Below are 27,594 nucleotides of genomic sequence, written 5' to 3'. Positions count from 1 at the left end.
TATAGTATGAGAGGGATAGGGGTGGTAGCTGCTGGGGGTACAACTGTGAGCAGGGCAGATGTGATCCCTGTACCCAGGAGGAAACAGATAAAAACTGATAATCATCCGAATAACAGGGGTGCCCATAACATGGAGGCCTGAAGATGAAATAAGGAAGGTGCATAACAAACTCTAAAGTGTTGTGGATGAGTGACAGACTGGGGATCAGTAAAGGCTTCCCTGAGAAGGTGACTTTGAGTTGAGATTGAAGAACAAATAGGAGCTAACTAGGCAAAGTGGGTGGAAGAGCATTCCTGGAAAAGGGAAGAGCAGGTGCAAAGGCCCTAGGGTTAGAGAAAGTGTGGCACCTTTGAGAAAGCCAGTGTGGCTGGAATAAAGTGGGATGAGCCTGGAGTGGTAGGTGGAGGCCATGTTATACTAAGACCAGTGGAAAGCTGTCTAGCAAGGGAGCAACCTGACTGCTGTTTTTAAGAAGCTCCCTCTGGCTGTGGTGGGGAGAGCAGGTCAGAGCAAAGCAACAGCACCTGCAGGGATGCTGGTATCAGCCATCTCAGTGATATTGGGTATAGAGAGGAGCTGATGGATTCAAGGCACACTTCAGGAAGAAAATTGATAGGGCTTGGTGTTTTACCAGTTATGACAGAAGAGAGGGGATGATGGAGGGTGTGCTACTAATGCAATTACTTCCCATTTTGAACTGAATGGTTCTCAAGTTATATATACTGTGAACATTACTATAGTAAATTAAAGAAATACATCAATAGATTCTACAGTATTTTGCATACTTTAAGCATCTGGATAATCTGAAAATTTACTTGGCAGCCCAGAGAAAATGGAATAGTGCAGCTCTTTGGCCTAATCCCACAGGAAAACATTCCACCCATGCAGAAGCAAAGATCAGGTCCAGAAGGATGTTTGGCAAATGCGCATTAAAAACTGAGAATATGGAGTGTGCAGAAGAGCTTTGCTCTGAGCCTGGCCCTTTAGGCTTTCATGGGCTATGGAGGCAAACATGATACCAATGGGCAGAACCCACTCCAGCCTAGGTCTACACATGAGGTTGTGCCAACATTAAGAAAACCTCCTTGTGTGCTGTCCCTACCCTACAGAACAGCATGACCTCAAGACCCACTACCCACTCCCCACAATTCCCCTAGTCTTTCCTGTGTCCCTGGAGGCATCTCAGGGTCCTCACAAACTGTCCCTGTTTGGCCTGGTGGCACAACCTCCTTGGTGACTCTCCGTGCCCACAGCCACTTGTGGAGGCTGTCACCATCTTATTGCCAGATCTTTTGTTCCCCAGTGCCCCAAAATGCATGGGGCTTATACAGGGCTGTGCTGACCTCAGTCTTCACTGGGAAGAAGGTTGTTCTGACACTTGCTGTATCACACTTGGTCAACTGGGCCCAGTGGTGTGTTGGAATTGGTGTATATCAGCTACTGAGAGCCGACTGTGCACATCTCTTCCCAACTTCTTGTTCTATGATGTTACGTTAGTAGCTTGAATAGGCCATGATGGGAGTATTTATACCATGGTAATGGGTAAATGCTACAAATCAGAGCTCCCTTCTTCTCCCCTTCAGAGACCTTGTCGTTGAACATTTACAGCACACCACTGACTGGCCCAGAGCTCAGCTGCTTGTGCCCTGAGCCCCACCATGTTCCTGTTGTATTAGGGTTCTCTAGAGAGACAGAACTAATAGGATAGATGTCTATATAAAGGCGAGTTTATTAAGGAGTATTGACTCACATGATCAAACAGTGAGGTCCCACAATAGGCCATCTGCAAGCTGAGAAGCAAGGAAGCCAGTCCAAGTCCCAAAGCTGAAGAGCTTGGAGTCCAATGTTCAAGGGCAGGAAGCATCCAGCATGGGAGAAAGATGTAGGCTGAGAAGCTAAGCCAGTCTAGTCTTTTCACGTTCTTCTGCTTGCTTTTATTCTGGCTGCACTGGCAGCTGATTAGATTGTGCCCACTCAGATTGAGGGTGGACCCGCCTTTCCCAGCCCTCAGTCCCAGACTCAAATGTTAATCTCCTTTGGTAACACCCTCACAGACACACCCAGGAACAATACTTCATTGGATTGAAGGATGCAAGTTGACACTCAGTATTAACCATCCCACCTGTGAACTTTGTCCCTCTGTCTTCCACCTAGCCACTCTCTCCATAAGGTTCAGCCCTGGTCCCTGAGGTCAGGACCACATTGTCTTCTGAGGCCCCACCTTCCACAGAAACATGCCCAGGTATCAACACATTAAACATCATCTTTGTCGGGGGGCTATGGCCCCAGGAATCATCAGACAGAAATGAATCAGGCAGGGAAGGAAAGAAAGGTTGAAGTAGACATCAAAGAGGCCTTGAACGTGTCCTGTCCCACATGGGCCTCAGTTTTCTGGGCCTAGAGGACATGACGTCCCAGTCTTCTTTCTCCTCAATGCCCCAAGCTTGAGGGAATAGTATGTAACTTAATCTTGAATATGTAGAAAAAAACATATAGGATATTGCCTAACATAAGGTAGAGGCTAGCTTGAAAAAGTCTTGAGGTTCAAGGCCTTAGAGTGGATACAGTTAATTACTTTCGTGATTCATCACCTGCAGACTGTGACTCTAGTATATCCTTAGTGTAAATGTATGAAGAAGGCAGTAATTTTGTACGTGTATATATGTGTACATGTCTTTACATACATGTATATAGTTACAGACCCATGGCATATAATAAAACAGTGACCTAGATTCTCTCTCAAGCATGCAGGATCTTTATAAGCCGTACATAGTGACAGTTTAATCCACATAACCACGGTCAATTCCCCTTCACTAATTTGGCAGAGTCCCTGCGGCATATGCAGCTCTGCAATGCTTTACTCAGCGTACACAAAATTCCCTGTTCATCCTCCAATCTAGTAATTCCATCAACTAGCTTATGAAGAGCTGCTTCAGTAATCCATGTTTAATGACCTTAGCTGCTGGACAGATGTCTTGAGAATTAAAGTCTCCTGTGAACAGAGTATCCTGAGCTTCTAAACTCCAGTGTAATGGAAACACGTCCCATCTCTCCCACACACCCCCAAAGTGATGGGATTTGGGGCAGACATCCAGCCTGGGGTCCTCTCCTCGGGCTCACACTGCCCACTCCAGCCTTTATGAGTGGTGGTGACCAGAATGGAGGCCATGGGATTTATCTGATGTGTCCTGGGTTGGACAGTCAGTGGGCCTCACGTGGGGCTGAGTTCTGTGCCTCAACTCATCTGTAGGATGGAGGAGATGGTGCCTGGCATGGTCAAAGAGACCCTCAGATCGCTCAGGACTCGGGGCTCCAAAATAATGGAAAAGAAAAAGTTTTATGATGAGAACCGACATTTACTAAGCTCCTGAAGTACTAAATTTCCTCGGAACACGCCCTGTGAGGGAGATGTGATTAGGACCATCTTATAGAAGAGGAAACTGAAGATCAATGGGTTGTATACCTTGTCAAATTCATGCAGGTGGGAAGTGCCAGGATCCTGGTTTCTGTGCTGGGGTCAGCCACCTCTAATGCTCTGTTTGTTTTATACCCCTCTTCCACCTTCCCACCCACCTCAGCGGGATTTTTAGAACCAAAGTTTGCACTGTCATGCCAGCCGTGTTTCTACAGAGATATATACAGCGATCATCTTCAACTCCTCCCTTCCATCTGCCAAGCCCTGCTGACTCCACCCCCGTGAAATCCCAACCACCACCCCTTTTTCTCTGTCCCCTCTGCCGCTCATTCATTCTGGCTCTCATTCTCACACTCACCAGATTAGCCTTCCTAAATAATCTGTGGCCACGGTACTCCTGATTAAAAACCTTCCTTGAGCTGGGTGCAGTGACTCGCGCCTGTAATCCTAGCACTTTGGGAGGCCAAGGCAGTGGATCACTTTGAGGTCAGGAGTTCAAAACTAGCCTGGCCAACATGGTGAAACCCTGTCTCTACTAAAAATACAAATATTAGCTGGGCATGGTAGCACATGCCTGTAGTCCCAGTTACTTGGGAGGCTGAGGCACAAGAATCACTTGAACCCAGGAGGCAGAGGTTGCAGTGAGCTGAGATCATACCACTACACACCAGCCTGGGCAGCAGAGCGAGATTCCAGCTCAAAAAATAGTGATAATAAAATAAATACAAAATTAGCTGGTCATGGTGGCAGGTGCCTGTAATCCCAGCTACTTGAGAGGCTGAGGCAGGAGAATCGCTTGAACCTGGGAGGTGGAGGTTGCAGTGAGATGAGATTGCACCACTGCATTCCAGCCTGGGTGATAGAGTGAGACTCTGTATCAAAAAAAAAAAAAAAAAAAAAAAAAAAAGACAAAACCTTCCATGGCTCCCCACTGCCTGTAGGATACAGCCTGGCATTTTAGGAACTCCACCACCAGGCCATACTTGTGTTTCCAGCTATTTCTCTGAATTCTGCTCCTACCCAGAAGGCATACTAGCTACTATCCCACACATGCATCAGAATTTCCAAACTTCATAACTGTGCTTATGTGGGGTTTTTTTCTATCACCTTTTCCATCATTTATTTATTCAACAAATAATTTTTGAGAACTTACTATGTGCCAAGTACTGTCCTGGGAGCTAGGAATACAGCTGTGAACAAAACCAAACTGAATCCCTTTCTTCAGAGCGTTTACAGTCTAGTGCCAGGAGCAAACAATCAGTTCTTGCCATATTAAATGAGAAAAGTATACAGTTTGTTAGAAGACAATGGTTGCTATTCCAAAAGAAAGAAAGAAATGTGTAGGAGGACGAGGAGGATTGGAAATGCTACCAGTGGATGGCGAGAAGAGAGAAGTTTTAAACAGGCTGGCCAGAGAAGGCCACATTGGGAAGGTAACGTTTGAGAAAAGCGTTGAAGGAGATGAGGGAATGAGTTGTGCAAGCGAGTAGGTAAGAGTGAGCCAAGCAGATAGCAGCCAGCCCAAAGTCCAGGTGAGAGTATCTGGAGTTCTGGAGTTGGGGGCTTCCACTTCCCACTTCCAGCCAAGATGGAGGAGTAATAGGGACCAGATTTACCCTCCTGCCGTAAACAAGTTAAAGAAAAAAAAAAAAAACAGTCCAAATACCATGTGAAATGACAGTTTTCAGACATGGGCTTCAAGCAGCAGAGGAGAGTGACCCCTGAGAGGAGGAGCACAAAGGAAGTGAATCTTACAATCGCCCAGATGACCATCTGGAGGGTTTCCAGCACAGGAAGGGGGAACCCAAACAGAGCCTGGCAGTCTTGCTGAGTTGCAGAGACAGAGTTGAGAATTCAGAGATGAAGGAGGCAGAAGTTTGCAGGCAGAGTACTGGAGAAGAGAGAGCTGCATGGAGAGGGAGAACTATGCAGGTCTTCAGAGAGGTCTGCTCACACCCTCAGCTGAGTACATACTGGCTCATGTATGGAGGAAAGCACTTGAGACCAGGGAAAGAACCAGCAGAAAGGAAAAGACAGGCAGAAGGATCCTCAGAGCTCACGCAGGGCTGGGAATAGTTCATGTTCCTACCAGGTTGGGTGGGGAAAATTTAATAAATCACAGGGAGAATACTCAGAAGGGGGTTATCTCAGGAGTGGGGTGAAATGAACCCTAGACTAAAGGCAGCTCTGGTCCCACCTAAAAAAGCTTAAAAGCAAGACTCCTTCCAAGGAGGTCAAACTCCTTCCAAGTAACTTAATTATGTCCCAGACAGAACTTAAGAATATTTCAAGGAATTTTTTTTTTTTTTTTTTGAGATGGAGTCTCGCTCTGTCGCCAGGTTGCAGTACAGTGGCGTGACCTTGGCTCCCTGCAATCTCCACCTCCCGGGTTCAAGCGATTGCCTCAGCCTCCTAAGTAGCTGGGACTACAGGTGTGCACCACCAAGCCTGGCTATTTTTTTTATTTTTATTTTAGTAGAGACAGGGTTTCACCATGTTGGCCAGGATGGTCTTGATCTCTTGACCTCGTGATCCACCCTCCTCGGCCTCCCAAAGTGCTGGGATTACAGGCGTGAGCCACCACGCCCAGCCTCAAGAAGTATTTTTAAAAGCTAACACCCAATGAAGGGTCTGACATCCAGTGAAAAATTACCAGGCAGGCAAAGAAGTTGGAGTGTGTGGGCATGACAAGGAAGCCAGTGTGGCTGGAATGGTATCAGCAAGGGGGAGGGAAGTTGGAGACAATGTCACAAAAATCTAGATTGCATCATCCCAGTAAGCTACTTAAAAGGACTGTGGCCAACTCAGAAGTCAAAAGAAGACATCTGTTTTCTTGCCTCCCCTTCCAGACTGAAAAGCTCCCCTGCTTTGTTCTGAAGTCCCTGGGAAGACACTGAGTGAATGGCTTGTCCTCGACAAGCTTTGGTCCTGTCTTCCTGTAATCCACTGCCTGCAAGATGTGTTGCCTTGGAAAATCTTCCTAACCACCATGCCTTGTTTGCTTGTTTGACTAAAATTAATCATAGCGTATCGCCTACTTCTAAGGAGAGTTTGACGCAGTTCTCAATAAAAGGCATGTACACAGCAAGGTCACTGACATAGAAGTCAGAAATCTAAAACCATAAAATGTGATGAAAAAATATATACCAAAATCCGGCCGGGCATGGTGGCTCACGCCTGTAATCCCAGCACTTTGGGAGGCTGAGGTGGGCGGATCACTTGAGGTCAGGAGTCCAAGACCAGCCTGGCCAACATAGTGAAACCCCGTCCTCTACTAAAAATACAACAATTTGCTGGGCATGGTGGTGCATGCCTGTGATCCCAGCTACTCAATAGGCTGATGCAGGAGAATCGCTTGAACTCGGGAGGTGGAGGTTGCAGTGAACCGAGATTGCGCCACTGCACTCCAGCCTGGGCAGTGGAGCAACAGTTTGTCTCAAACACACACACACACACACACACACACACACACACACACCCCAAAACCCTGGGTGAGTTTTTAACTTAATCATGAAATAAAATGAACTGGTTGCCATGTGATAAAGAGAAATGAACCTCAATGTCTTCCTCTGTAAAATGGAATCAATGGTCTTTGCCAACCTACCCAGAAAGCTGCCTCAAGGATCACCAAAGATGTGGATGAGAATGTATCATTCAGGACTCTTTCGGTGCAAGTGATAGGAAGCTGTACTTAAACAAAGGAGCAGTAAAGTCTAGGATGAGGTTTCTCCAGCTCTCCATCTCTGGGTCTGCTTTCTCCTGGGCCAGGTCCATTCTCGGCCTATGCACAGTTGCTTCTGCTTTTCATCATGTCAGCACCAAGTCCAGCAAAAGAGGGAACCCATTTTCCTAATGGCACCAGCAAAATCCCTGCTAGTCCCGTTTGTTTTGATTGGCTGGCTGACCTGGGTCATGTGATCCATCCCTGCATAGAGCCAGCTTCACAGAACTTCAAGGCTGAGCATGGGGTCAAGTGGGTCTCTGTGTTGTCTCTCTACTTTTCTTCTTCCGTACACGCATTTTCTGCCCTGCTCTGGTGCTCTAGGAGGCTGATCCCATGATGACATCCCCTGTCTTCTGGTTTCTGGTTCAATATAGGCAAGAGATTGGAGTCCAGGAGGAAGGAGATTGGTCAGGTTCAGCCTTTGCCTTCCTCCCTGCTTTGGGGCTACGTCTCCTGAAATAGCTGTGCCCCTCCATGGCTGTGGCTTCTCCTCCTTGTCTCCCACTTTGATGAATCTCCAGTGACACTTTCCTCCTTCCGCTCTGAGCTATGGCAGCAACCCCTGCCATTGCTGGTCTATGGGCACATCACCTTCCCTTGTCTACTCCCTCAATCTGCCCCCTACCCTGCGAGTAGTTTTTAATAAAGTCTCTTCAGCCATCCAGGATGAATTATGTTTCCTCCTGTGGCCCTGTATTAGTTATCTGTTAAGTCGTAACAAATGATCCCAAAGTGTAGTGGCTTAAAACAACAATACATATTTATCATCTCACATAGTTTCTGTGGGTTAGGAATTCAGGAGTGACTTAGCTGTAAGGTTCTGGCTTGGGGTCTCTCGGATAATGCAGGCAAGATGTCAGTGGGGACTGCAGTCATTCTAAGGCTCACTAGTGCTGGGAGGTTTGCTTTCAAGATATCTCCCACAAATGGCTGGCAAGTGGATGCTGGCTATCAGCAGGACTCAGTTCCTCAGGACCTCTCCGCAGGGCTGCTTGAGGGTCTTCATGATACGGTGGCTGGCTTTCACCAGCATGAGTAATCCAAAAGAAAACAACTGAGGCTGCGGCATCTTTTTATGACCTACTCTTGGAAAGCACGCACTGCCATTTCTCTAGAAATATCCTACAGGTTACACAGGCTAGCCCTATTCAATGTGGAAGGGGATGATAGAATTTGGTAGTGACCGCCAGGAGGCAAGAGTCATTTGGGGCCACCTTAGAGTGTGGTTATCACAGACCCTGGCTGACATAGTCTCTCAATTAAAACCATCCAAAGGGGGATGGGCTGCTGAGCAAGAAAAATAAATGTGCACTCTGAAGTGCATTTGCAGCTATAAACCAGGTACAAGTCCTATAAATATAAGAAACTGTGACTCTTGAATTCTCTAGCAGTTCCCATAAGTTGACCAGAGGGCTTAGAAGAGCCATAGTAAATGGCAATGAGGACGCCCCCAACCCAGGCCAGAGGTGGGAGAGAAAAGGAGAGAACCCAAGTGGTTCACTGATTCATCTTCCCCAGCTTCTCCTGACCTCACTCCAGCCCTACAAACAGCCTAAGACACTCGACTGTATTTGTTCATAGTCTGCCCCTGACATCTCACAGCCTTCATTCTGGTTTCTGCCGTGAGAAGAACCTCCTGACCCTCCTCAGGCAAACACTGGGGCCATCAAAGCAGCAGCCCTGCCTTCCATTTCTCTTTCCTTTTTTGCTAACACCTGTCTCTTTTGTTTGTTTGTTTTTGAGACAGATTCTTGTTCTGTCACCCAGGCTGGAGTACAGTGGCACAATCTCTGCTCACTGCAACCTCCGCCTCCCCGGCTCAAGCAATTCTCATGTCTCAGCCTCCCAAGTAGCTGGGATTACAGACATAGGTTACCACACCCAGCTAACTTTTTGTATTTTTAGTAGAGACTGAGTTTCACCATGTTAGCCAGGCTGGTCTTGAACTCCTGGCCTCAGGTTGATCTGCCCACCTCGGCCTCCCTCCCAAAGTGCTAGAATTACAGCATGAGCCACCACATCTGACCTGCTAACGCTTATCTCTTAACGGAAGATATTTTAGCTGATGGAAGATCTTTAGGCTTAGTCCATGAAACCAATAGTCCCCCAACTCCCTTGTGGAGCCATCTGGGTTTCTAGTTGGGGAGTTGAGCCAAAAGGGAGAATGAGTTCTCAATCAGGCATGCCAGGGACACCTGCCTGCCAGCCCAGCCCACTGTTTCCAAGGTTGGGGGCTCAACTGGTGACTCATCAAACTCAGAGCTGAGCGCTGTGAGATCCAGGAGAGCCTGGGAGACTGCCCTAGCCATACTCCTTGCCCTCGCTGTAACACACATGTGTGCATACACACACTGGCAGATGCAGGCTCACACACCATTTTGCAAATGGAGAAACCTAGACACAGAGCCAGCATGCCATCTTGGGATTGCTATTTCAGTGCCCTTTACACCACTCTGTGCTCTAAGTCCTGGATAGGTTATGTGTCACACTGTGCAGACTCTGAATAGGTAAAGTTGAATGATGTTCTCTTTGCCTAAGCATGACCTGTAAAGGGGATGGATACCCTGGCTCAAACCTTGGCAGGAGGCCCCTGCAGCTGACAGAGTGTCCACACTTCTTAGCCTGGGATTCAAGACCTGCCTCCCCACCCCTCATGTGCCAGTCTTCTGAGCTCCTCACAGCCCTATGTATGTCCTCTCCGTTTCTTCATTCATTTGTCTATCCATTCACCTACAACTATCTATGGAGCACCTATTACATGCTAGGTGCATTTCTAGCATGGGAATACAATTGTGAAAAAGCAGAAAACTTCATCCTCCAGTGCTACCTCCTACATGAAGCCTTCCCGGACCTGCCCTGAATGAGTAAGTGAAGCCAGAGGAGGCCTACAGCCAACCCGGGGTAGAACTACTACTGTGCTTCTCCTCCTCTCCTGCTGGGGTTGGAAGGGAAGTAACTGGCTTCAGAGTTCCGCAGACCTGAGCTCGGATCCCAGCTCTGTCACTCAAAGTCATAGCTGTGACCTTGTGACTCAATGACTCACCTGTCTGAGCCTCATTTTTGTCAACCAGGAAATGGGAAGATGGTAATATCCACCAGGCCTGTGGCCCACCTGGTTTGCCCAGGTTTGGAGCCTTTGAACACCAGATGAGACCAATTAGGTACTTGGCCTTGCAGTAGGTCCAGAGCCATGGAATGCCTGTTTGCTCTGCATGTTATACCTAGAGCCCAGCACAGTGCCTGGCCCAGAGGAGACTGATCCCAAAAATGTGATGAAAGAATGAGTGCACAAATGACTGATTGAATGAACAAACACATGTGTACCAAGCATAGACCTCCTCAACTCTGGTTGGTTTCCCCTGCCCTTAAGGTAAAGTCTAGGTTCGATTTTACTTTGTTTAACCTCCTTCAGGTACAGAGAATTTAGTTACTTTCAGTCATCAGTTCGTGACAGTTAACATCACTGCTTCAGGGAAGGCTCGGCTATGTTACATTCATTCATTCATTCACCCATTCATTCCTTTTCATCCCCATTTCTCACTGCCATTCCCTATGTCTGTCTAATTGTACCTTTTTTGGTATATGGTTTTGCAAAATGTGCGTTATTATTTGTATTTATGTAAATATATATATAATATATATATACTCTTTTTTTCTTCCTTTCCATTAAGCAGTATGATTTTAATATCCATCCTTCCATTACATCTAATCTGCTGGTTACGATTCTCTCTAGGTCACCTCCATCACACACAGACACACACACACACACACACACACACACACACACACACACAGCTGCATTGAGCAGCCTTCTAAATGTCCCCTTAATGAGAATTTCTTAGGCTGTATCCCAGGAGTGGAATTCTGGGTCAAAGAGTATGTGGACACTTAATTTGACTAAGTAGTGCCAGACGCTGTCCTGAATGCCTGCTCGTGTGACATCCCACCAGAAGTGCCTGAGGCCTCTATGTCTCTGTCTTCACCAATACCTAGAATTGTCTGTATTTCTAAGTGTTGCCATGTATTAGATATAAAGCAACATCACTTTAATTTAATTTTCTCTAATTTCTAATGATATTAAGCATCTTTTCATGTGCCTACTGTCTTCTGGTTTTTCTCTTTTGTAAATTGCTTTTTCAGATGCTTCACCCATTTTTCTGATGGGGTTGCTGTCTTTATATTGTTGATTTTCAGGCACTCCATGGATAATCTGAGTGTTAAGACCACATTGATTTTAGACCTTACAAAAATCTTCTTTCATTCTATTGTCTGTCCAGGACATCCTTTGTCTAGGAAATGCTCAATTTTGATATAATCAAATTAATCAGTTTTTGGGCTAATGGTTTGTGCTTTGGAAGTTTTGTCTGAGAAGTTCTGCCTCTGAGTTTTGAAGATATTCCCCTACATTTTCTCCTGTTAACTTTACCTTTCTCATTTAAACATTTACTTGGCCACGTATCCACTCTTGTTTATGGAGTTTGGTAGGCATAAGTTTTGCTTTCCTTTATATAGTCAACCAATTTTCCAACTGTCCTCTGTTAAACAATTAAACATCCCTTTGATTTATGGTGCCACGTTTTTGGAAATTAAATTTTCTTCCAAAAATGGGCTTACCTATTAACCCTTTATTCCAGAGGTTTCCAAACTTTCTCAGTTTAAAGCACCCTTAGTGTCTCAGTAATTTTTTCACAGCATTTTTTCACACAATATTTTTTTCTCTAAGCCAAAAGAAATACTACAAGTTTCTAAGCAGTTAGGTCCAAACAACTAAATAAATATTTAAATCCTGATAACTTAGTAGCCATTCGAAAAAGTAATGCACAGAAATTGAAACAAAAGATAAAGTTTTAATTTTATTCCTGAATGACTACAATTCCTTACTAATGGAATAGGGAGCTGGACGGCTTCTGAAACCTTGGAATAAGATTGTACATTGTTTCCTGTTCCTCGTCGATTTTTACACATTGTTTCCATTCCTGGTCGATTTTTATACATACTTGCTTTTCGTCACAGCAACCACTGAAAACCCAGTTTCACAAAGAGGTGATGTCATCAAAATGATGTGGCACAATCTGAGGTTGAGACTGTGAATTACTTCAAGCTAGGAGTTCACAAGGTGTATGATCAATGTTAAATATCACTGTTTGCCTCAGAAATTTAAAATACGCCACAACACCCCTGCGAGTTCACTCTGGTACCCTGGGGCACCTCAGGGCCCAGTTTGGGAACCATGGTTCTGTTCTCTTCTGCTGGCTTGTTTGTTTTTGAACCAAAACCATCTGTTCCTCTTAGTGTGGCTTTCTAGTATGCCTTAATATTTGGCAAAGCAAGAGATCTCCCCTTGCCATTCTTCGTTGGTGTGACTTTGCTACAGGCCTTTCTTCACCTGCTCCCTGCCTGCCTCCAGAGCTTTATCTCTCTTCTGCCACCCCCCAACCTAGAACTATTTCTGCTTCCTACTCTCTGCCTGCTTTCCTACCTCCAGGCCTTTACACAGGCGATTCCTTCTTCCTGGTACACTCTCACCATCCCCAACCTTCGCTTTTGCCTGGTGATCTCTCCCTAGCGCTTCGGGGCTGACTTTGAGAAACGCTCTCTCCAGGAAGCCCTCTGTGAGCCTGGGCTGGATAGATTCCCCACAGCCCAGGCCCTCTGCCAATCAGGGCACTCGTGCCTTTGTGCTGTGGTTATCTATAGGTCTGTCTCCTCCACTAGACTGTGAGCTTCCTGAGGGCAGGGACTAAGTCTTGGGGATTGTTGTATCTCCAGTACCTGGCCTAGTCTGATGCACAGCTAGTGCTCACCAAAAAAAATGTAAATTCCCGGCCACACACTCTTTGCATGAACCCAGCACTTCACTCTTCTAAAAGCCCTGCATATGTCTTTGCTCCTCCTACCAGCCTGGGAGCAGGGATGAGCACAGCCACTGGGGCTGTGGCGGGAGAGTCAGTCAAGGCTGGCTGAGGCTGGCATTCCAGTTAGGCGAGGCTCCAGGTGGGCAGGTGCTGAGCCAGGCATGGGAGAACAGAGGGGCTCCTCTGCTGGCTGGAACTCACCAAGGACTTGCATATCCAGAGGGGCAAGGAGGGCCAGGTCGGGGGAGCTAGGGTGTCCCTGCAGAGTGTGTGGCCTCCCCTCCTCCGAGACAAGAGTTCAAGAACCCTTTTTGCCCTTCCTTTCCCTTCATCACGCCACCACCCCCACTGGCCCTATACCAGACCTTCCAAGCCAGAGAGTGTCTCCAAGATTTGGAGAGCCTCCTGTCTGACCCAGCTTCTTATGTACAACCTGATGTCAGCTGCTTGGGAGCCTGGAAGCGTTGTCAGGAGGCTCCATCCCTCAGTTCAGGGATGTCCGCAACTAACCTCAAGACTTCTCCAAATTCCTGGAGGACTTGCGCTCTCATGCTCCTGCCTCTGCTGAATTGACTCGGGAATTGGACCACTGCCTGATCCCTCAGGTGTTCCTCCACTCAGAGCCACATTGATGCATGCAAGAAATGCAGCCTCCTCCTCTATTTCTACACCCATACAAAACAAGACACAAAAACTGTCCTCTCTGACAAGGCCTTCTGAGGGGATGTCAGTGAAGATTTGGGGGCCAGGCAGAGTGGGGTTGTATCAGAGAAATTAATTGGAGCGGCATCAAGCTGAACATGAGAAACCCCTGACCTGGGCCCTCCCCAGCCACCCTTAGGTGGTCTCCACCTCCCACTCCTCTTTGCCTAATGGTTTGCACTTTGAAATTTTGTTTGAGAAGTTCTTCCACTCCTCTCAGGCCTTGTCCTCAGGAGGAAAATGAACTCCAGCCTATTTTCTCAGCAGAGTGGCTGGCTGCCCCCGACGGCCATGGTCTTTCCTATCCAGAAACACATGGAGGTTCTTTCTTTCCCCACCAGGAGGCACCAAGATTGTCTGCTCTTTAAGAGGAATTCTGGGCCCAGCTTTAGATCATACCAACTTTATCTCCTTACACCCTAGGAGACACTGCAACCAGTGTGACTGGGGGATCCCAGAGTAGAACCCAGGAGGCCCACCTCCCAGCAGGACACCCTTTCTGAGTCACCAAATCTTGTCCATTTGTCCTTTCCTATTTCTCTGATCTGCATCTTTTTCTCTTCCTGCCTGGCGCCTGGACGGCTGCTGCACCAGCTGCCTAATTTGAGCCCTGCTCTACCACTCCCCTGGGCCAATCTGCAGCCCACCCTGGCTTAAAGCGAAGATTCCAACAGATTGCAAATTGCATCTCTCAGACTTTCAGGTCAGCTGGTCAGCAATTTGGTTTTCCTGGTGGAGCCTAATCTATTTAACAAAAATAGAACCTACAGTAAAGCAAAAATTAAATACTTCTAATCGTAGGGATGCTTGCATCTGCAAATGACCAGAAAAGAAGGAACCATGGGTGGGGGTGGTGAGGAGCCTGGGTAGAGGCTTGGTGATGCATGGCTCTGTAGCTACAAAGCTCCCTTGGCTCAGCCACCCACCCAGGAACCTGGGCAAAGATGCCAGTCACTGCTGTGGTCGGCTCTCCTCTGCCAACTCTGTAGGCATCACCCTCCATCTGTCTGCCCAAACCAGAAAGCTGGGAGCCATTCTTCCCTGCATTCACTCCTCACTTCCAGGGTGTCTTTAAGGCCTGTTGATTCCACCTCCACTTCCTTCCCATTTATATATATATACATATAGTGTTGTTGTTTCGTTTTTTTGTTTTTTTGGATTTTTGGGTTTGTTTTTTTTTTTGAGACAGGGTCTCACTCTGTCACCCAGGCTGGAGTACAGTGGCACAATCATAGCTCACTGCAGCCCTGACCTCCTAGGCTTAAACAACCCTCTCACCTCAGCCCCCTGAGTAGCTGAGACTAGAGGAGTGCACCACCACACTTGGTTAACTTTTTATTTTTTATAGGGACGGGGTCTCACTATGTTGCCTAGCCTGGTCTTGAACTCCAGGCTCAAGTGATCTCCCATGTGGCCTCCCCAAATGCTGGGATTACAGGTGTGAACCACCATGCCCAGCCTCCCTCCCACCTCATACATCATCTACTTTGCTCCATCCACATCATCCTCCTCTCCCATGGATTCCACAGCTTCCCACTGGCTGCGTTGCTTCCAGTCCTTCCCCCATGCCCATCCGTTTTCCACAAAAGGGAAAGAGCTCATTGCACCTGCTACCTCCTGGCCAACACTCCTTTTGTCGCCCCCTCATTCGGGGCATAAGGTCCAAAGCCCTGCCTGATGCGGCTCCTGCATTCTCTGCCTCCCACCAGCCCCCCTACCCCATGCGCACCACCCACAGCAACATCACCCTCCTTTCTAGTCCTCCAAAGAGCCACACTGTCTCTTGCCTCTAGGCTTTGCGTGCACTATTCCCTCTGCCTAGAACATTTACTCCCCCATCCTCTTTGCCTGGGTAACATGGCCATTCTTCTCTGCACCTCTAAGCCACCCCCTCAAAGAGAGTTGCCCTTCCTCTGTGCTCCCAGCCCTCTGTACCCACTCTCTCCTAGCAACTCACATTACCTTATAATAGTCTTACAAAAAAAAAATTCTGTCATCTCTGTTAGACTGGGAGCTTCTAGAAGACAATGATTTTGGCTTAGTCATTGTAACACTGCAGGGTCTAGCATGCTGTGTCCCAGAGCAGGCACTCAACAAACATTGTATGTGGCCAGTTGCCCCCTCATTTTATCAATGAGGAAACTGGGGCCCAGAGAAGGGAAGGAACACAATTGTGAACACACATGGAGTTGGAGACAGAACTGGGACTAGAACCCTGAACTACCCACTGTAAGCCCCAAGCCCTTTCCAGTTTAATTGTAAAGAAATAGTCTTAGCCAACATCATTTGGCCCATGGGATGCAGGTCCCGAGGGCCCAGCAGCCTCCAGGGCATCTTGATCTCCCAACCTGTGATCACCTTCAGGCCTCTGTGACAAGCAGCTCCTCCACCTTGGGCCACTCTGCATGTCTCTCAGTCCTCTTACCCTGGGGAGCTAACTGAGCAAATGCTCTTGGCTGGTGTCCCTTCTCTCTCCTTCTTGGCTCTTCCTGAGAGATCCTGCTCCATGGCCCACCAACACTGGGGAACCCAGTCCATTCAACTCAACTCAGCTCAATGCAACTTAACAAATAGTCCTGCATCCTGCTTCTTCCCAGTCCTTGAAGAGGAAAGAGTACTTTCCTGCCCTTGGAAGCTTCATCCAGCAGGAGGCAATTACCATATTCAGCTCAGGGTGTGGAGGAAGGAGCCAGGAGCATTGCCAGTGCCAAAGAGGACATGAACAGGGGAGGCCACTTTAATTGGGACCTGACATAGGAGGCTTGTGCTTGGAGGACCAAGTCCCAAGACTACATGGTAGATGGAGAGGAGGAGTCCAGCCTGAAAAACAGAAGCCACGCTAGGCATTTCAAACAGAGAGGATTTAGTACAGGGAATTGCTTAATAGGTGATGGGAGGAGGAAGGAGTACAGAAGGAGCACTGAGGCAGTCAACGGATACCAGCTGCAGAAACAGTTACTTCCCGTAGGGCTGGGAAAATGAAAGGACAGAGATGAGCTTTTCAGAAGCCAGGAGCTCAGAGGAGAAGCCCTGCACAGCTAGTATTCTGATGTCTGAAGAGGGGTGTGTCTGCCCGATGTCTGATGGCCGCTCAAAGGGGCATAGCAGGGCTGGTCCTGAAAGGGCAGAAAGAAGCTGGAGGCAGGACCCTGCCTGGCAGGAACAGGAGAGCAGGCACTCCCCATCGTCCCCTTCCACTCTACCTGAGAGCCTTCTGTTGGCGGAAGCTAACGGGACGGAGTCTGGGAGATGTGGCTTGTGGAGCCCCAGCTCTAGCATCACTGAGCAGGATAGAGAGGGCAAGCTTGGGAGCTGAGAGACAGTAGGTAAATATTTGGCACAAGCCGCTTCTCTCCAGCTAGTCCCATTCTGATTTATAGCCTCCTCGCTTGTTTCTGGGAAGAGATTATCACCCAGTTATGCAGGTAAAAACAGGGCATTTTGCATTCACAATCTTAATTTGGAAGCCAGAGAGGACTGGCTTGGTTACGGGTGTGCTGGAGCCAGCTCCTGCAGGCTCCAGAGAGAGCTGAGAGCCAGTTGTTAAATTATCAGGAATTTGTGAGCCAGCTGTTAAATCATTGATAGCTTGAAATCCACCATGGTGGGTGTATTTACACCATGGAAATTGGCAAACACTACAAATCAGAGCTCTTTTTTCTTCTCCCCAAAGAGCCAGCTGTTAAACATTAACCAACACATCCCTGACTACCTAACTTTCCTCCTCCTCTGCCTACTCCTACTATACCCACACACCATCCCGCTAGCCCAAGGTCACGTGATACTTACTCCAGTCCCCTGCAGAGAGCTCATTTTCTGATCAATGACTGCTTCTTGCAAAGAGGAGGGAGAATGGCATGTTGTTAGAAGCATGAGCTTGAAGTTGACACAACTGAGGTGAGTCCCAGTCCTTTTGCCTACTCGTTATGTGACCCTAGGCAAAGTCCTGACCTCTCAGGCTCTCAGTTTCCAGTTTCCTCATCTGTAAAATGGAGATAATCATACATACATAACTCATTCCACTGAGGGTATTGTTGAAAATCTATTAATAAAGGAGAACCCCAGGGGAAAAATATCCTAAATAACGTACACAAATGTTTCAGCAAAGCTAAAAGTAGCTTGCACAATATCATCTCTGCCTTTTTGCAGAGGGAAGCCAGTTGCCATGCACAGAGATGAAAAGGCACTTGTCCCGGCTTCCCTTCCCAGAAAATGGCCAAGTTCAGCCTGAATCTGTCTTCTGACTACTTGTTCATTGCTCTCTTTGTTATCGACTTTGAGGGGGAAACAGGCTTATGTTTGCACAGATAAAACAGTAAATAAATTAATCCATAAAATTATTAGTAAAATAGTAAAGTAGTGAAAAAATTAATCTATTTCAAGAGGGAGTATTAGTTTATTGCTGATGATGTTGCTACTTTTGCCAGTAAAATGTGCTTCCTTATAACATCTTTTTAAAAAGTTTTTAATAAAGTTTTCTGGTTATTAAAATAATACCCATTTATTATAGAATATAGGTAAAGTATTAAAAAGTAAAAAGAAAAAGCCATAATCACACTCCCGGGACCAACCAGTGTTAACATTTTTACTTTGTGGGGGTAATTTTTACATAATTGTGAGTATACTGTATATACAATTTTTATCCTTTTTTTTGTTTTTTACTTTTTTAATTCATCGTTGTATTAGTTAGGATAAATAACACTAGCTGCTGTAACCAAGTTATCTAAGAATCTTGGTGGACTAACACAGTAAAATTGTATTTATCTCTTATAAAAAGTCCAAAGTGGGTCCTTCTGGTTGTTAGCCTTTCCACGGGATCATTCGTGGACCCAGGCTCCTCTGTCTCATGTCCCCACTGTTCCTTAGGCCTCAGGGTTCTCTGATAGATCCTATCAATCTGGTTGACAGGGGGGAAAACGGGGAAGCATGAAGGATCAGGACCTTGTGAGAGGTTTTCATGGGCCAGGCCTGGAGTACCATGTCCCTCCCACCCACATTCCATTGGTAGGACTGTCACATGGCTGCACCCAACCATCAGGAAGCCTGGAAAACCTAGTCTGGCCATGTGCCTAGGAGGAAAAGGAAATGAATTTGGTCAACAGCTAGCCAGCAACTGGCACAATTGGAATATCACTTGTTCCAACCTTTGATAACTTTTATAATATAATACTTAAGTCTATAGGACTTAGATCAAGTCACCCCCTCATTAAAACCCTTCAGTGCCTCCTCTTGCATTCAAAATGAAGCTCAGCATCCTTGGCATGGCTGGTAAGATTCTGCGTGGCCTTGCACTCATCCACCTTGCCAATCACATTTCTTGCTCAGCTGCTCTTCAATGATCAGTTACAGCTTTATCGGCACTGTTTCAGGTCCTTGGATTTCCCAATCTCTTCCCTGCCTCAAGACCTTTGCACTTGCAATTTCCTCTTTCTGGGATGTTCTCCCCCCTGCTCTTGGCTCAGCCAGCTCCTTCAGGTTTCAGTGCAAATGCCACCTTCCTGGAAAGGCCCTCCTTGGCCCCCAGTCTAAATTAGGGTCTTCCTGTAGTTTTCTCTCTTGGCACCCTGTTCTTTTCCTTCATGTCACTGATCACAGTTTGTAATCCTCTATTTATCCGTGTGTTTATTGCTTAATGTCTCTGTCTTCCACCAGACCCTACACTTCATGCAATCTAGGACCATGTTGATTTTGCTCACTGTTTGATCTGGTGCCTGTCTGGCACATCATAGGTGCCCAACAGGACTTGCTGATTGAATGCACATATCCTAATATTTCATCATGTGTCTGTATTAAAATTTACTTCACTTTTCCTGTTCTTCTTAGACATTCATTTGCACCTGATACTTTGTTGTTCTAAATAAGCCTGACTCTCTTATTATAATAAGTGGAAGGAAAGAGAGGGAGTTGCTCCACCCTTCCTGGGCCATCCAACCAGCCATCTTCTCTGGGTCCCCGCTTCCCTCCACTGCACACAGCCCCACCTTAGGCCACCAGTTGCTTTGTGGAAGGTCACTACTTGTACCCTCTGAGCCATCTGGTTATGGTCCCTCAGAAAGATGCCCCTGCATCCTTATTGCCCATCCGCCGAAGGCTGGCAGTGGGACAGACCCCACCTCCCATTCTGCTCCTTCTCTCAGTTCCCTGCAAACCTACTGCTCCAGGCTCTATGAGTGCATCAAACATTCCTGAAGGCTTGTGTCTAACAAAAGAAACTTTGGTGTAAGAAAATATTTTAAATTGTGTGCAAAATGTGGCCTCTCATATAGCTCAAGGGGACATACACAAAAAAAAAAGAATATTTTTTAATCTTTACAGAACATGTGGGTGGATATACTCAATTATTTGTCTCTCTCTCTTTCATATCCTGCCATCCCTGTGGAAACAGAGGGCACCTTCTCCTTCAAGGCTGCGTCATGCAGATCTCCACCCTTTATGCAACCCCTGACAAGCAATTTAACCCCAGTGTTTTCTCAAAGTCTACATTGTTTCTTTGAGACCAGTGCTGTCCTGGGAGGAGGGCTGGCAGCAGAACAGTCCACAATGGGCTTGGATCCCCCACACAGACATTGATGTGCTGCCCCCTCCAACAGAACTTACCAGAGTTCCCCATGGTCTTTGTAGGGGCCTAAGGAGAGCTTTCCCCTTGGCTGTCTGAAGGTTCATTGGAAAATCAACTTCCAATTGGAGAAAAGGCATTCACATTTATTTAATATATATACATGGGAGCCTTCAGAATGAAGACCCAGAGATACAGGGGAAATTGTCCGTTTTTATGCTTAGGTTCAATAAAGTCTAGACAGCCATGTAGCAATGTGATTGGACTAAAAGGCTGTGGTCCAATGCTGATAGACTGAGTGGGGAACCCAGCAAGGCCTGTCTGTCTAGGTTCTTCCTGACCTCTCTGAGCACGCATTCCTTCCTTCTGGAAGCGCAGGGCTCTCTCTGGAATGGGGGTCTCATGACCTACAGTCAAATAAGGTAAGTCACGTAATTTCTTCATAGCCAGTTTTTACACAGAAACTTGGAGGGAACACTGGAGTAATATTTTTACATTTTATGGCCAGTTTTGGAGAAAAGGGATCCTGATTTCTCTGACCCGCTTTGGGGAAGAGGGATTGGAGTTTCTGTGATTGGCCCCAGAGGAGCAAGGGACTGAGAGACAGGAGGCCAGGAAAAGGTCAGAGAAAAACTTTGGCTTCTGAGGAGTCTTCTGAGGCCTTCGTTTTGGAGTATTGTTTTCAGAGCCCTGACACCCTTCAACTTCCATTAACTTAAGACATTTTCCTGCCAGTGTGATGTGTCAGGACAGATCTTATTTCTCACAGCACAAGTCACATCCTCAATGAGGATGCATGCTCACACCTCCCAAAGGCAAACTCGACAACCCGGAGATAAGAGTGCAGTCTAGAGTCATATTTAGGAAGAAAATCCTTCCCTAAGTACAGTGTGATCTGCAGAGACTGTCCCTCAGTAGGCCCAGGGCTCCAGAATATTGGGCTGAGCCCAGCGAGTCTTCACTCAGAGTAGCTTCAGGCCCCTGCCTAGGCGTTGCCTATAACACTGGCTGAAGCATGAAAGCTCCCCTTCTTGCCTCTCTGACCCTACACCAGATCATGTTCTCAGGGAGAGTATCTCTGCCTTCCACTGTGAAATTAAAGAAGGAAATAAAAGAGGCTCCAACAAAGGGCTTAACCTATAAGACTCATAAACTTGTTGGAGTGAATTTTACTCATGCTTAGTAGTTAAGTATTAAAGATGAACAATGAAAACAGAGAATTAGTTTTTCTAAGAGGAGGCTGTTAAATCCTACTGGCTTCTAGAATCCTTAGTGTCCATTTTACTCCCCACTAACTTTTCTGGGGATTCTGAACTGACATCAGATGGGATTTTGCAGCCGGGTGCAGTGGTTCACAACTATAATCCCAGCACTTTTCAAGGGAGCCAAGGTGGGATGATCATTTGAGGCCAGGAGTTTGAGACCTGCTTGGGCAACATACTGAGACCCCTATCTCAACAACAAATAAATTGTTTTAAAAATTAGCTGGTTGTGGCCGGGCACGGTGGCTCACGCCTGTAATTCTAGCACTTTGGGAGGCCGAGACAGGTGGATCACGAGGTCAGGAGATCAAGACCATCCTAGCTAACACGGTGAAACCCCATCTCTACTAAAAATACAAAAAAATTAGCTGGGTGTGGTGACAAGCACCTATGGTCCCAGCTACTTGGGAGGCTGAGGTAGAAGGATCACTTGAGCCCAGGAGCTTGAGGTTTCAGTGAGCTATAATTGTACCACTACTCTCTAGCCTGGGCAGCAGAGCAATACCCTGTCTCAAAACAAAACAAAAAAAAAATGGGATTTTGCTAACTCAACGCATTACGACAACAGTTATCCTTTATGATAAGTTACCCCTTGCTGTGCCCCATCCCTGGCTATTCTCATTTCATAATTATCTTCTTTAATTCTCAGAAACAACCCTGAGAAATTTGTATTGTTCTTACTATTTTTCAAGTAGAGGAATTGATGCTCAGAAACGCTCAATGAGCGTCCAAGCTCACATGGATGGCAATATTTACTCTTGTTGGCAAACGCCAAAACTTAGGGTTTTGTCCGTAAGCTACCCTATAGATTCTGAAGATTTCGCTGAAGGAGAAAATGCAGCTTTATGGCTCCCAATTAAACCTAAACTATTAGTTTGGATTGACTTTTATGAAACAGACTGCTTTCTTTGACATTAGCAACATCTCTTTCAGGAGGAAATAAATCCTTATAAGTTATCCTCTTGGAACTTTCCCTCCGTGATTTTATTTGTATTCCAAATCTGCTCTGTGGTCATTCTTATAAACTCCTTGGAAGTTAGAATCCATTATCAATCAGCATCCAGTGGAGAAAACACAAACCACTTCAGGCATTTCAGAGGGAGATTTCATACAGGAAACTGGTTACAACGTTGTTGGAAGGGATGGTGGAGGGAAACAGGTGGAGGCTGTTATCGCGGATACTGTTCTTCGGAAAATTGCCATGCCCCTCGGGCAGAAAGAACAAAAAGGAAAGTGATGATGCCATTGCCCCTGAAATGCCTGAAGTGGTTTTTGTTTTCTTGACTGGATGTTGATTGATACCGGATCTTACTTCCAAGGAATTTATAAAAATGACCACAGAGCAGATTTGGAATACAAATGAAATAATGGAGGGAAAGCCCAGGTAGACAGGCCTCCGAGGCTCCTGCTGCTGCTGTTTCTGCTACTTTTGGGGCGCCATCTCTGGCCACTGAGCATGCAGCCAGGGGCCCCCACATTCCGACGGTTCAGGAATCAGAAGCTGCTGGGCCCTACAGACACCTGCAGTCACTCGTAGCTTCCCTTGCTGCAACCAGAGCGGAGGAAGAAAAAAAAAAAAAAAAGCTTTTCCCTCATGCATGCTTATGCGTTCTTTCTAATCTCCCATGACCGCTTCTCATCAGCACACCCTAAATGGAAGCCAGCTGGCAGGGGATTCTGGGAAATGTGGTTTCAGGGCTTCCAGTCCCTGCCACACGGAGGAGAGTGTAGAAGAGTGAGTGTGAACTGTGAGCCACCAGACAGTTATCAGCCCCCGCCAGAGTTACCAAACTCCCTTGCCTTAGAATTTAACTCATCACCTGGATTGGCCTCGAACGAATGCAATGATTCTCAGTTACAGCCCTGGAATTGCACAAGACAAAAGCTTAAGGAGAGTCATGACATTTATCTCTACATAAAGACTACGTGTGCTGGGAGAAGTGCAACCTTTGTGGGAGGGAAACCAAAAAAAAAATGCCAGCTCTAGCTGGGGTGTTAGGAATCGAAACTGGCCTGGCTCCCCTGGTTGAACTGCAAGCCACGGTGACTCTGAAACCGTCTAGTGGCAGCATTGCCCCATCTGTTCCCACCATGCCCTGTTGCTCATCTCCTTCAGGTGGCAAGAAAGAGCCAGCCCCGTGACCTTTGATGACAGGGTGTCTGAGACAGGGTTACCCAGGAAACAGGCTCTGAGACAAAGATTTGCATACAGGAAGTTTATCAGGAAATGTTTTCAGGAACAGAAGCTGGAAGGGAGGAAGCCAAGTAGCGTTGGGCAGCAGAAGTCAAAATGTGATGCAGTGGCAATCATGAGCTCAGCCAATCCCAGGGGACCTCGGGATCCCATGGTCCTTCATGGCTGTCCCGAATTGAGGCAGCAGGGCTAGATCCATGACCCTTCACACTGACTGCTAGCTGCAGGTTGCCCCCAGGGAAGGGGGCATAACCTGAACTAACATAGCTCTGATTGCTTGCAAGGCATCTCAACAAGAGCCAGATGCTAGCCGCTGGGGAGGAGGGCCTCCATCCTGAGCGGGGTGTCTGGGCGCACCCCTGGCATCCACCACACAGGATAAGAGGAGTCGACTGGAAGACAGGCGCTGCTCTGGGCTCAGTGCTCAGCTACATTTGCCACGCATTCCGAGCTGGGGAGGGACAGAGTCTGGCCACCACCCTCGCTGAAGCCACCCTCCTCTCACACCTGGATTACTGGGCCAGAGCCTCCAGAGTCTCTGCTTCCACGTTTGCCACACTACCATCCATTCTGTACCCCACAGCCAGTGCGACCTTCTCCAACCTGAAATCACATCACAGGCTGCTCCGCTTCACCTCCCCACCCTCATGGCTGTTCATTACACTTAGAGTCATGTCCAGACCCTTTGTCGTGGTCTCCGGGTGGAACGTGACCTGGCCCCTGTCCACCTATGCATCTGCCACCACTCAGCCACCACCCTGCCTCCCTCACTGTGCTCCGGCCATGCTGGCCTTTTCTGTTCCTTGAACGTTCCAAGCTCTTCCCCACCTGAGGGACTTTGCCCTGGCTTTTCCCTCTGGCTGGAATATTTCCTTCTTTCCATATAGGTCTCAGCTCTCATATAACGTCTTGAGCAGAGTCTTCCCTAACTACCCAACTAAAGCAGCTCCCCTAGTAAATTACCTAGGTGTAATGATGTGTGTGCCTGTAATCCCAGGCTGAGGCAGGAGGGTCGCCTGAGCCCAGGAGGTGGAGGCTGCAGTAAGCCAAGATCGCACAACTGCACTCCAGCCTGGGTGACAGAGCGAGACCCTGTCTCAAAAAAATGACTTCCCTTTCCCATCACCCTTTTGGTCTTCTCATAGCATTCATCACTAACTGAAGTTTCTTAAGCATTGGTGGACTTGTTTCTGCTATCCCTCCTAATCAAACAAAAAGCTCTCCAAGAGCAGGCATCAGTCCCTAGAAGGGTATTGAGCACGCAGTAGGTAAATATTTTTGGAATGTTGTAAATTGACCACCTTTTAATAAGGGGGACACCTATTGGGTAGAATTTCTTGAGAACCACATGACTGGCCTGTGGCCTCCCTCATACCTGGTCTTGTCAAAGCTGTCTTGGCTGGTACAGTGGTCCCCTATCCAGTTGGCGATACTTAGGGTGGCAGGGATGTCTTCGCCAGTCAAACCCAACAGATGCCATGGTGACCCTGATGCAGACCCTCAACCTAGCCAGTTACACATCCATGTCTCCATCAGCACTTCGTCACCCCAGTCACAGAAGCCCTCTACTTTCTCTCATCAGTAGGCAGAATGCACAGTGGCTCGTGTTTGGGAAGTCAGTCATTTGGGGGCTGATGATTCTGGGAGGTGAAGACATCATGGCTGGGGGCCCAGTGGTTTCCACTTTGCCAGCTGAAATCACATGAGAGTTGAAACTCGCTTCCCAAGGACTGGAAAGCTCTCTGGTGCTTAACATCTTTTGATTTCAGCTCCACACTGTTAAACATGTTTAAATAAAAATTACTACTGCCATTTGCTGAGCACCTGTGCTTGATCCATAATTCAGAGATGTTCTGAAACTTGCCTGAGAGAGGACTGAACCCAGTTTGTGAGACACGCTGGCCTACTTCCACTGTACCACCTGAGAAATTAAGGAGAAATCAAGGAGATGGGAGGAGTTCCTGTTAGTAAAAAAGTTATTTTTAGTAAAATAAAATATGACAGATCTTACTTCAAAGATGGACTAGTTTTGTTCACAAAGTAAAGGAAGGCTCTTCTCACCCTCCCTCCTGTATCATTCCATGGAAGCTTTGAATACCATTCCATACACTTCGTAATTTCGCTAGTAAAGAGTCTGCAGAATTTGTGCACATTTTAAATCTAGACGCCTGTGGAATTCTTCAAAGCTTGGCAGAAGATTGGTAAATTAGATCTCCATCTTGTCAGACAAAAAAAAATTTCTCCTTATGGACAATCTTTCCCACTCAGGCAAAGTGGTCCATTTACATAAAAATGATCCTTTTAGACGGTGTTCTGTGATTTTCAATTGTCCCTAGAAATAAAAATCACAGCTCCTGTCTCACCTTGGTTGAAGTGTTTTCACACTCCAGGGAGTTGCTTACCATCACCTGAATATAGAATTCAGTGGGCGTTAGTTTCAAACTGATACTACTCACAGCTCTCTTCAGGGTTTCAAAAAGGTGTCCAAGTGGCCTTGGAAGGTGTTTCTCGTTCTGGGATCAGGCTGAGTGATCCGCCTTTATTCTGGAAGCTGCAGGGCTTCAGTCTTTAGGTTTCTGCCTAAGGAAAAATGCTTCCTGGGGTTTTCTCCTAGGACTTCAGTGGAACCCAGAGTATTGTCTGTGCTGTTGCCTGATGACACAAAAGCATAACAGTGAGAGAAAAGCAGGATACCTTTAAAACCATTTCTTTTCCTAATTTCACAATAATGAAAAGACAGGAAGAAATTTATTTCTCGATCAAGAGCAACATGCTACAGTGAAGTAGCATGGACATTAAAATTAAACCTGCATTTGAATCCCAGCAGCCTCACTTAAAATGACCTTGTGTGAAGTCCATAACCTCTCTCAGTTTCAGTTTCTTGATCTGCAAAATGGGGGTCATCCCCTTATCACTTACATTTGGCATAAAGATTCAGTGATATAGTGTGTGTCAATTTCCTCGTATGGTTGCAGAATTTTAGGCGGGCCATAAATCGGAAAGAAGAGATGACATTCCATCTCTAAATTCCTGGTTTATTTAGCCAAGCATTTGGAAGCCAGCAGGGCAGATGCAGAAGATGACGCTATGTTTAGCCCCCAAGGTCCCTAATGAGGGGCACTCAGCTGCCTGTGACACTAGTCAGGTCTTGCTGGCTCAAGAAGCTTAGTTTTTTGCTGCACCATAGCTCAGTTATAATTGGGACTGACGTCACCACTCAGGAAAAACTTAGAAAAACATTCTCTGTTCCTAATAAGAAATACCAACAGACCTCTGGCACCCTTCTGGTCCTGAAGTCAAGCAGACTCAGCAATACCCCATATCTTTATGGGTGGGGCACAGGGAGCGGAGTCAGGGCCGGGCCCAAAGGGCCTCACCTTTGCCGTCATCTTTCCAGCGCCCCAGAAGACTTCGTCCCCATTATAGCACGGACACGTGGGTGTTTAATTAATAGTCATGGTGATCATGATGATGCTTATCCTGGCTTCAATTCACATGTGTTAGTTCCATTATTGATTTTGTGCTCCTCAAATTAACCAGATAAAGTCACAACCAATTTAAAAACAATTAGTTTGATTTTCATCTGTGGTCCAGCGGGAATCTGTTTTTCCTCCAGTATTAATAATCGCATTGTACAGTTAATGAATTGCTGTGAGATCAGTGGCATTTGGGCTAATGTGGCATTTCTCTTTTATTCTTGTTTGATTTGTTTTGTTTTGTTTTTAGGGTCAAGTTGTGTTCCGGAACGGGGAGAGAATGGGGACCATTAAATTTACTCAATTTCAAGGTAGGCATTTTGATGCTTATTCTTTCTAGCTGATAAAGTTTAGATTCGGGGATGTTGTTTTATGCAATATAATACATCAAAAGGAATGCAAGTGTGATG

The 27,594-nt window shown here is 46.7% G+C and overlaps 1 protein-coding gene across 2 annotated transcripts in view; it reads left to right on the top strand.

The window, feature by feature from the left end:
- Positions 1-27,594, top strand: part of GABBR2 (gamma-aminobutyric acid type B receptor subunit 2) — a 426,725-nt gene that overhangs the window by 284,106 nt on the left and 115,025 nt on the right. For both annotated transcript variants that reach the window (XM_032164654.2, XM_058446038.1), the window contains one exon: positions 27,435-27,495. In XM_032164654.2, the coding sequence (XP_032020545.1) occupies positions 27,435-27,495 (61 nt within the window). The remainder of the gene's footprint in view (positions 1-27,434; positions 27,496-27,594) is intronic.

This window comes from Hylobates moloch, unplaced genomic scaffold (assembly GCF_009828535.3).
Source record: "Hylobates moloch isolate HMO894 unplaced genomic scaffold, HMol_V3 SCAFFOLD_10, whole genome shotgun sequence".
Taxonomy (NCBI): domain Eukaryota; kingdom Metazoa; phylum Chordata; class Mammalia; order Primates; family Hylobatidae; genus Hylobates; species Hylobates moloch.
The sequence above is the reverse complement of the archived record's forward strand: the minus strand, read 5'-3'. Positions and strand labels throughout refer to the sequence as shown.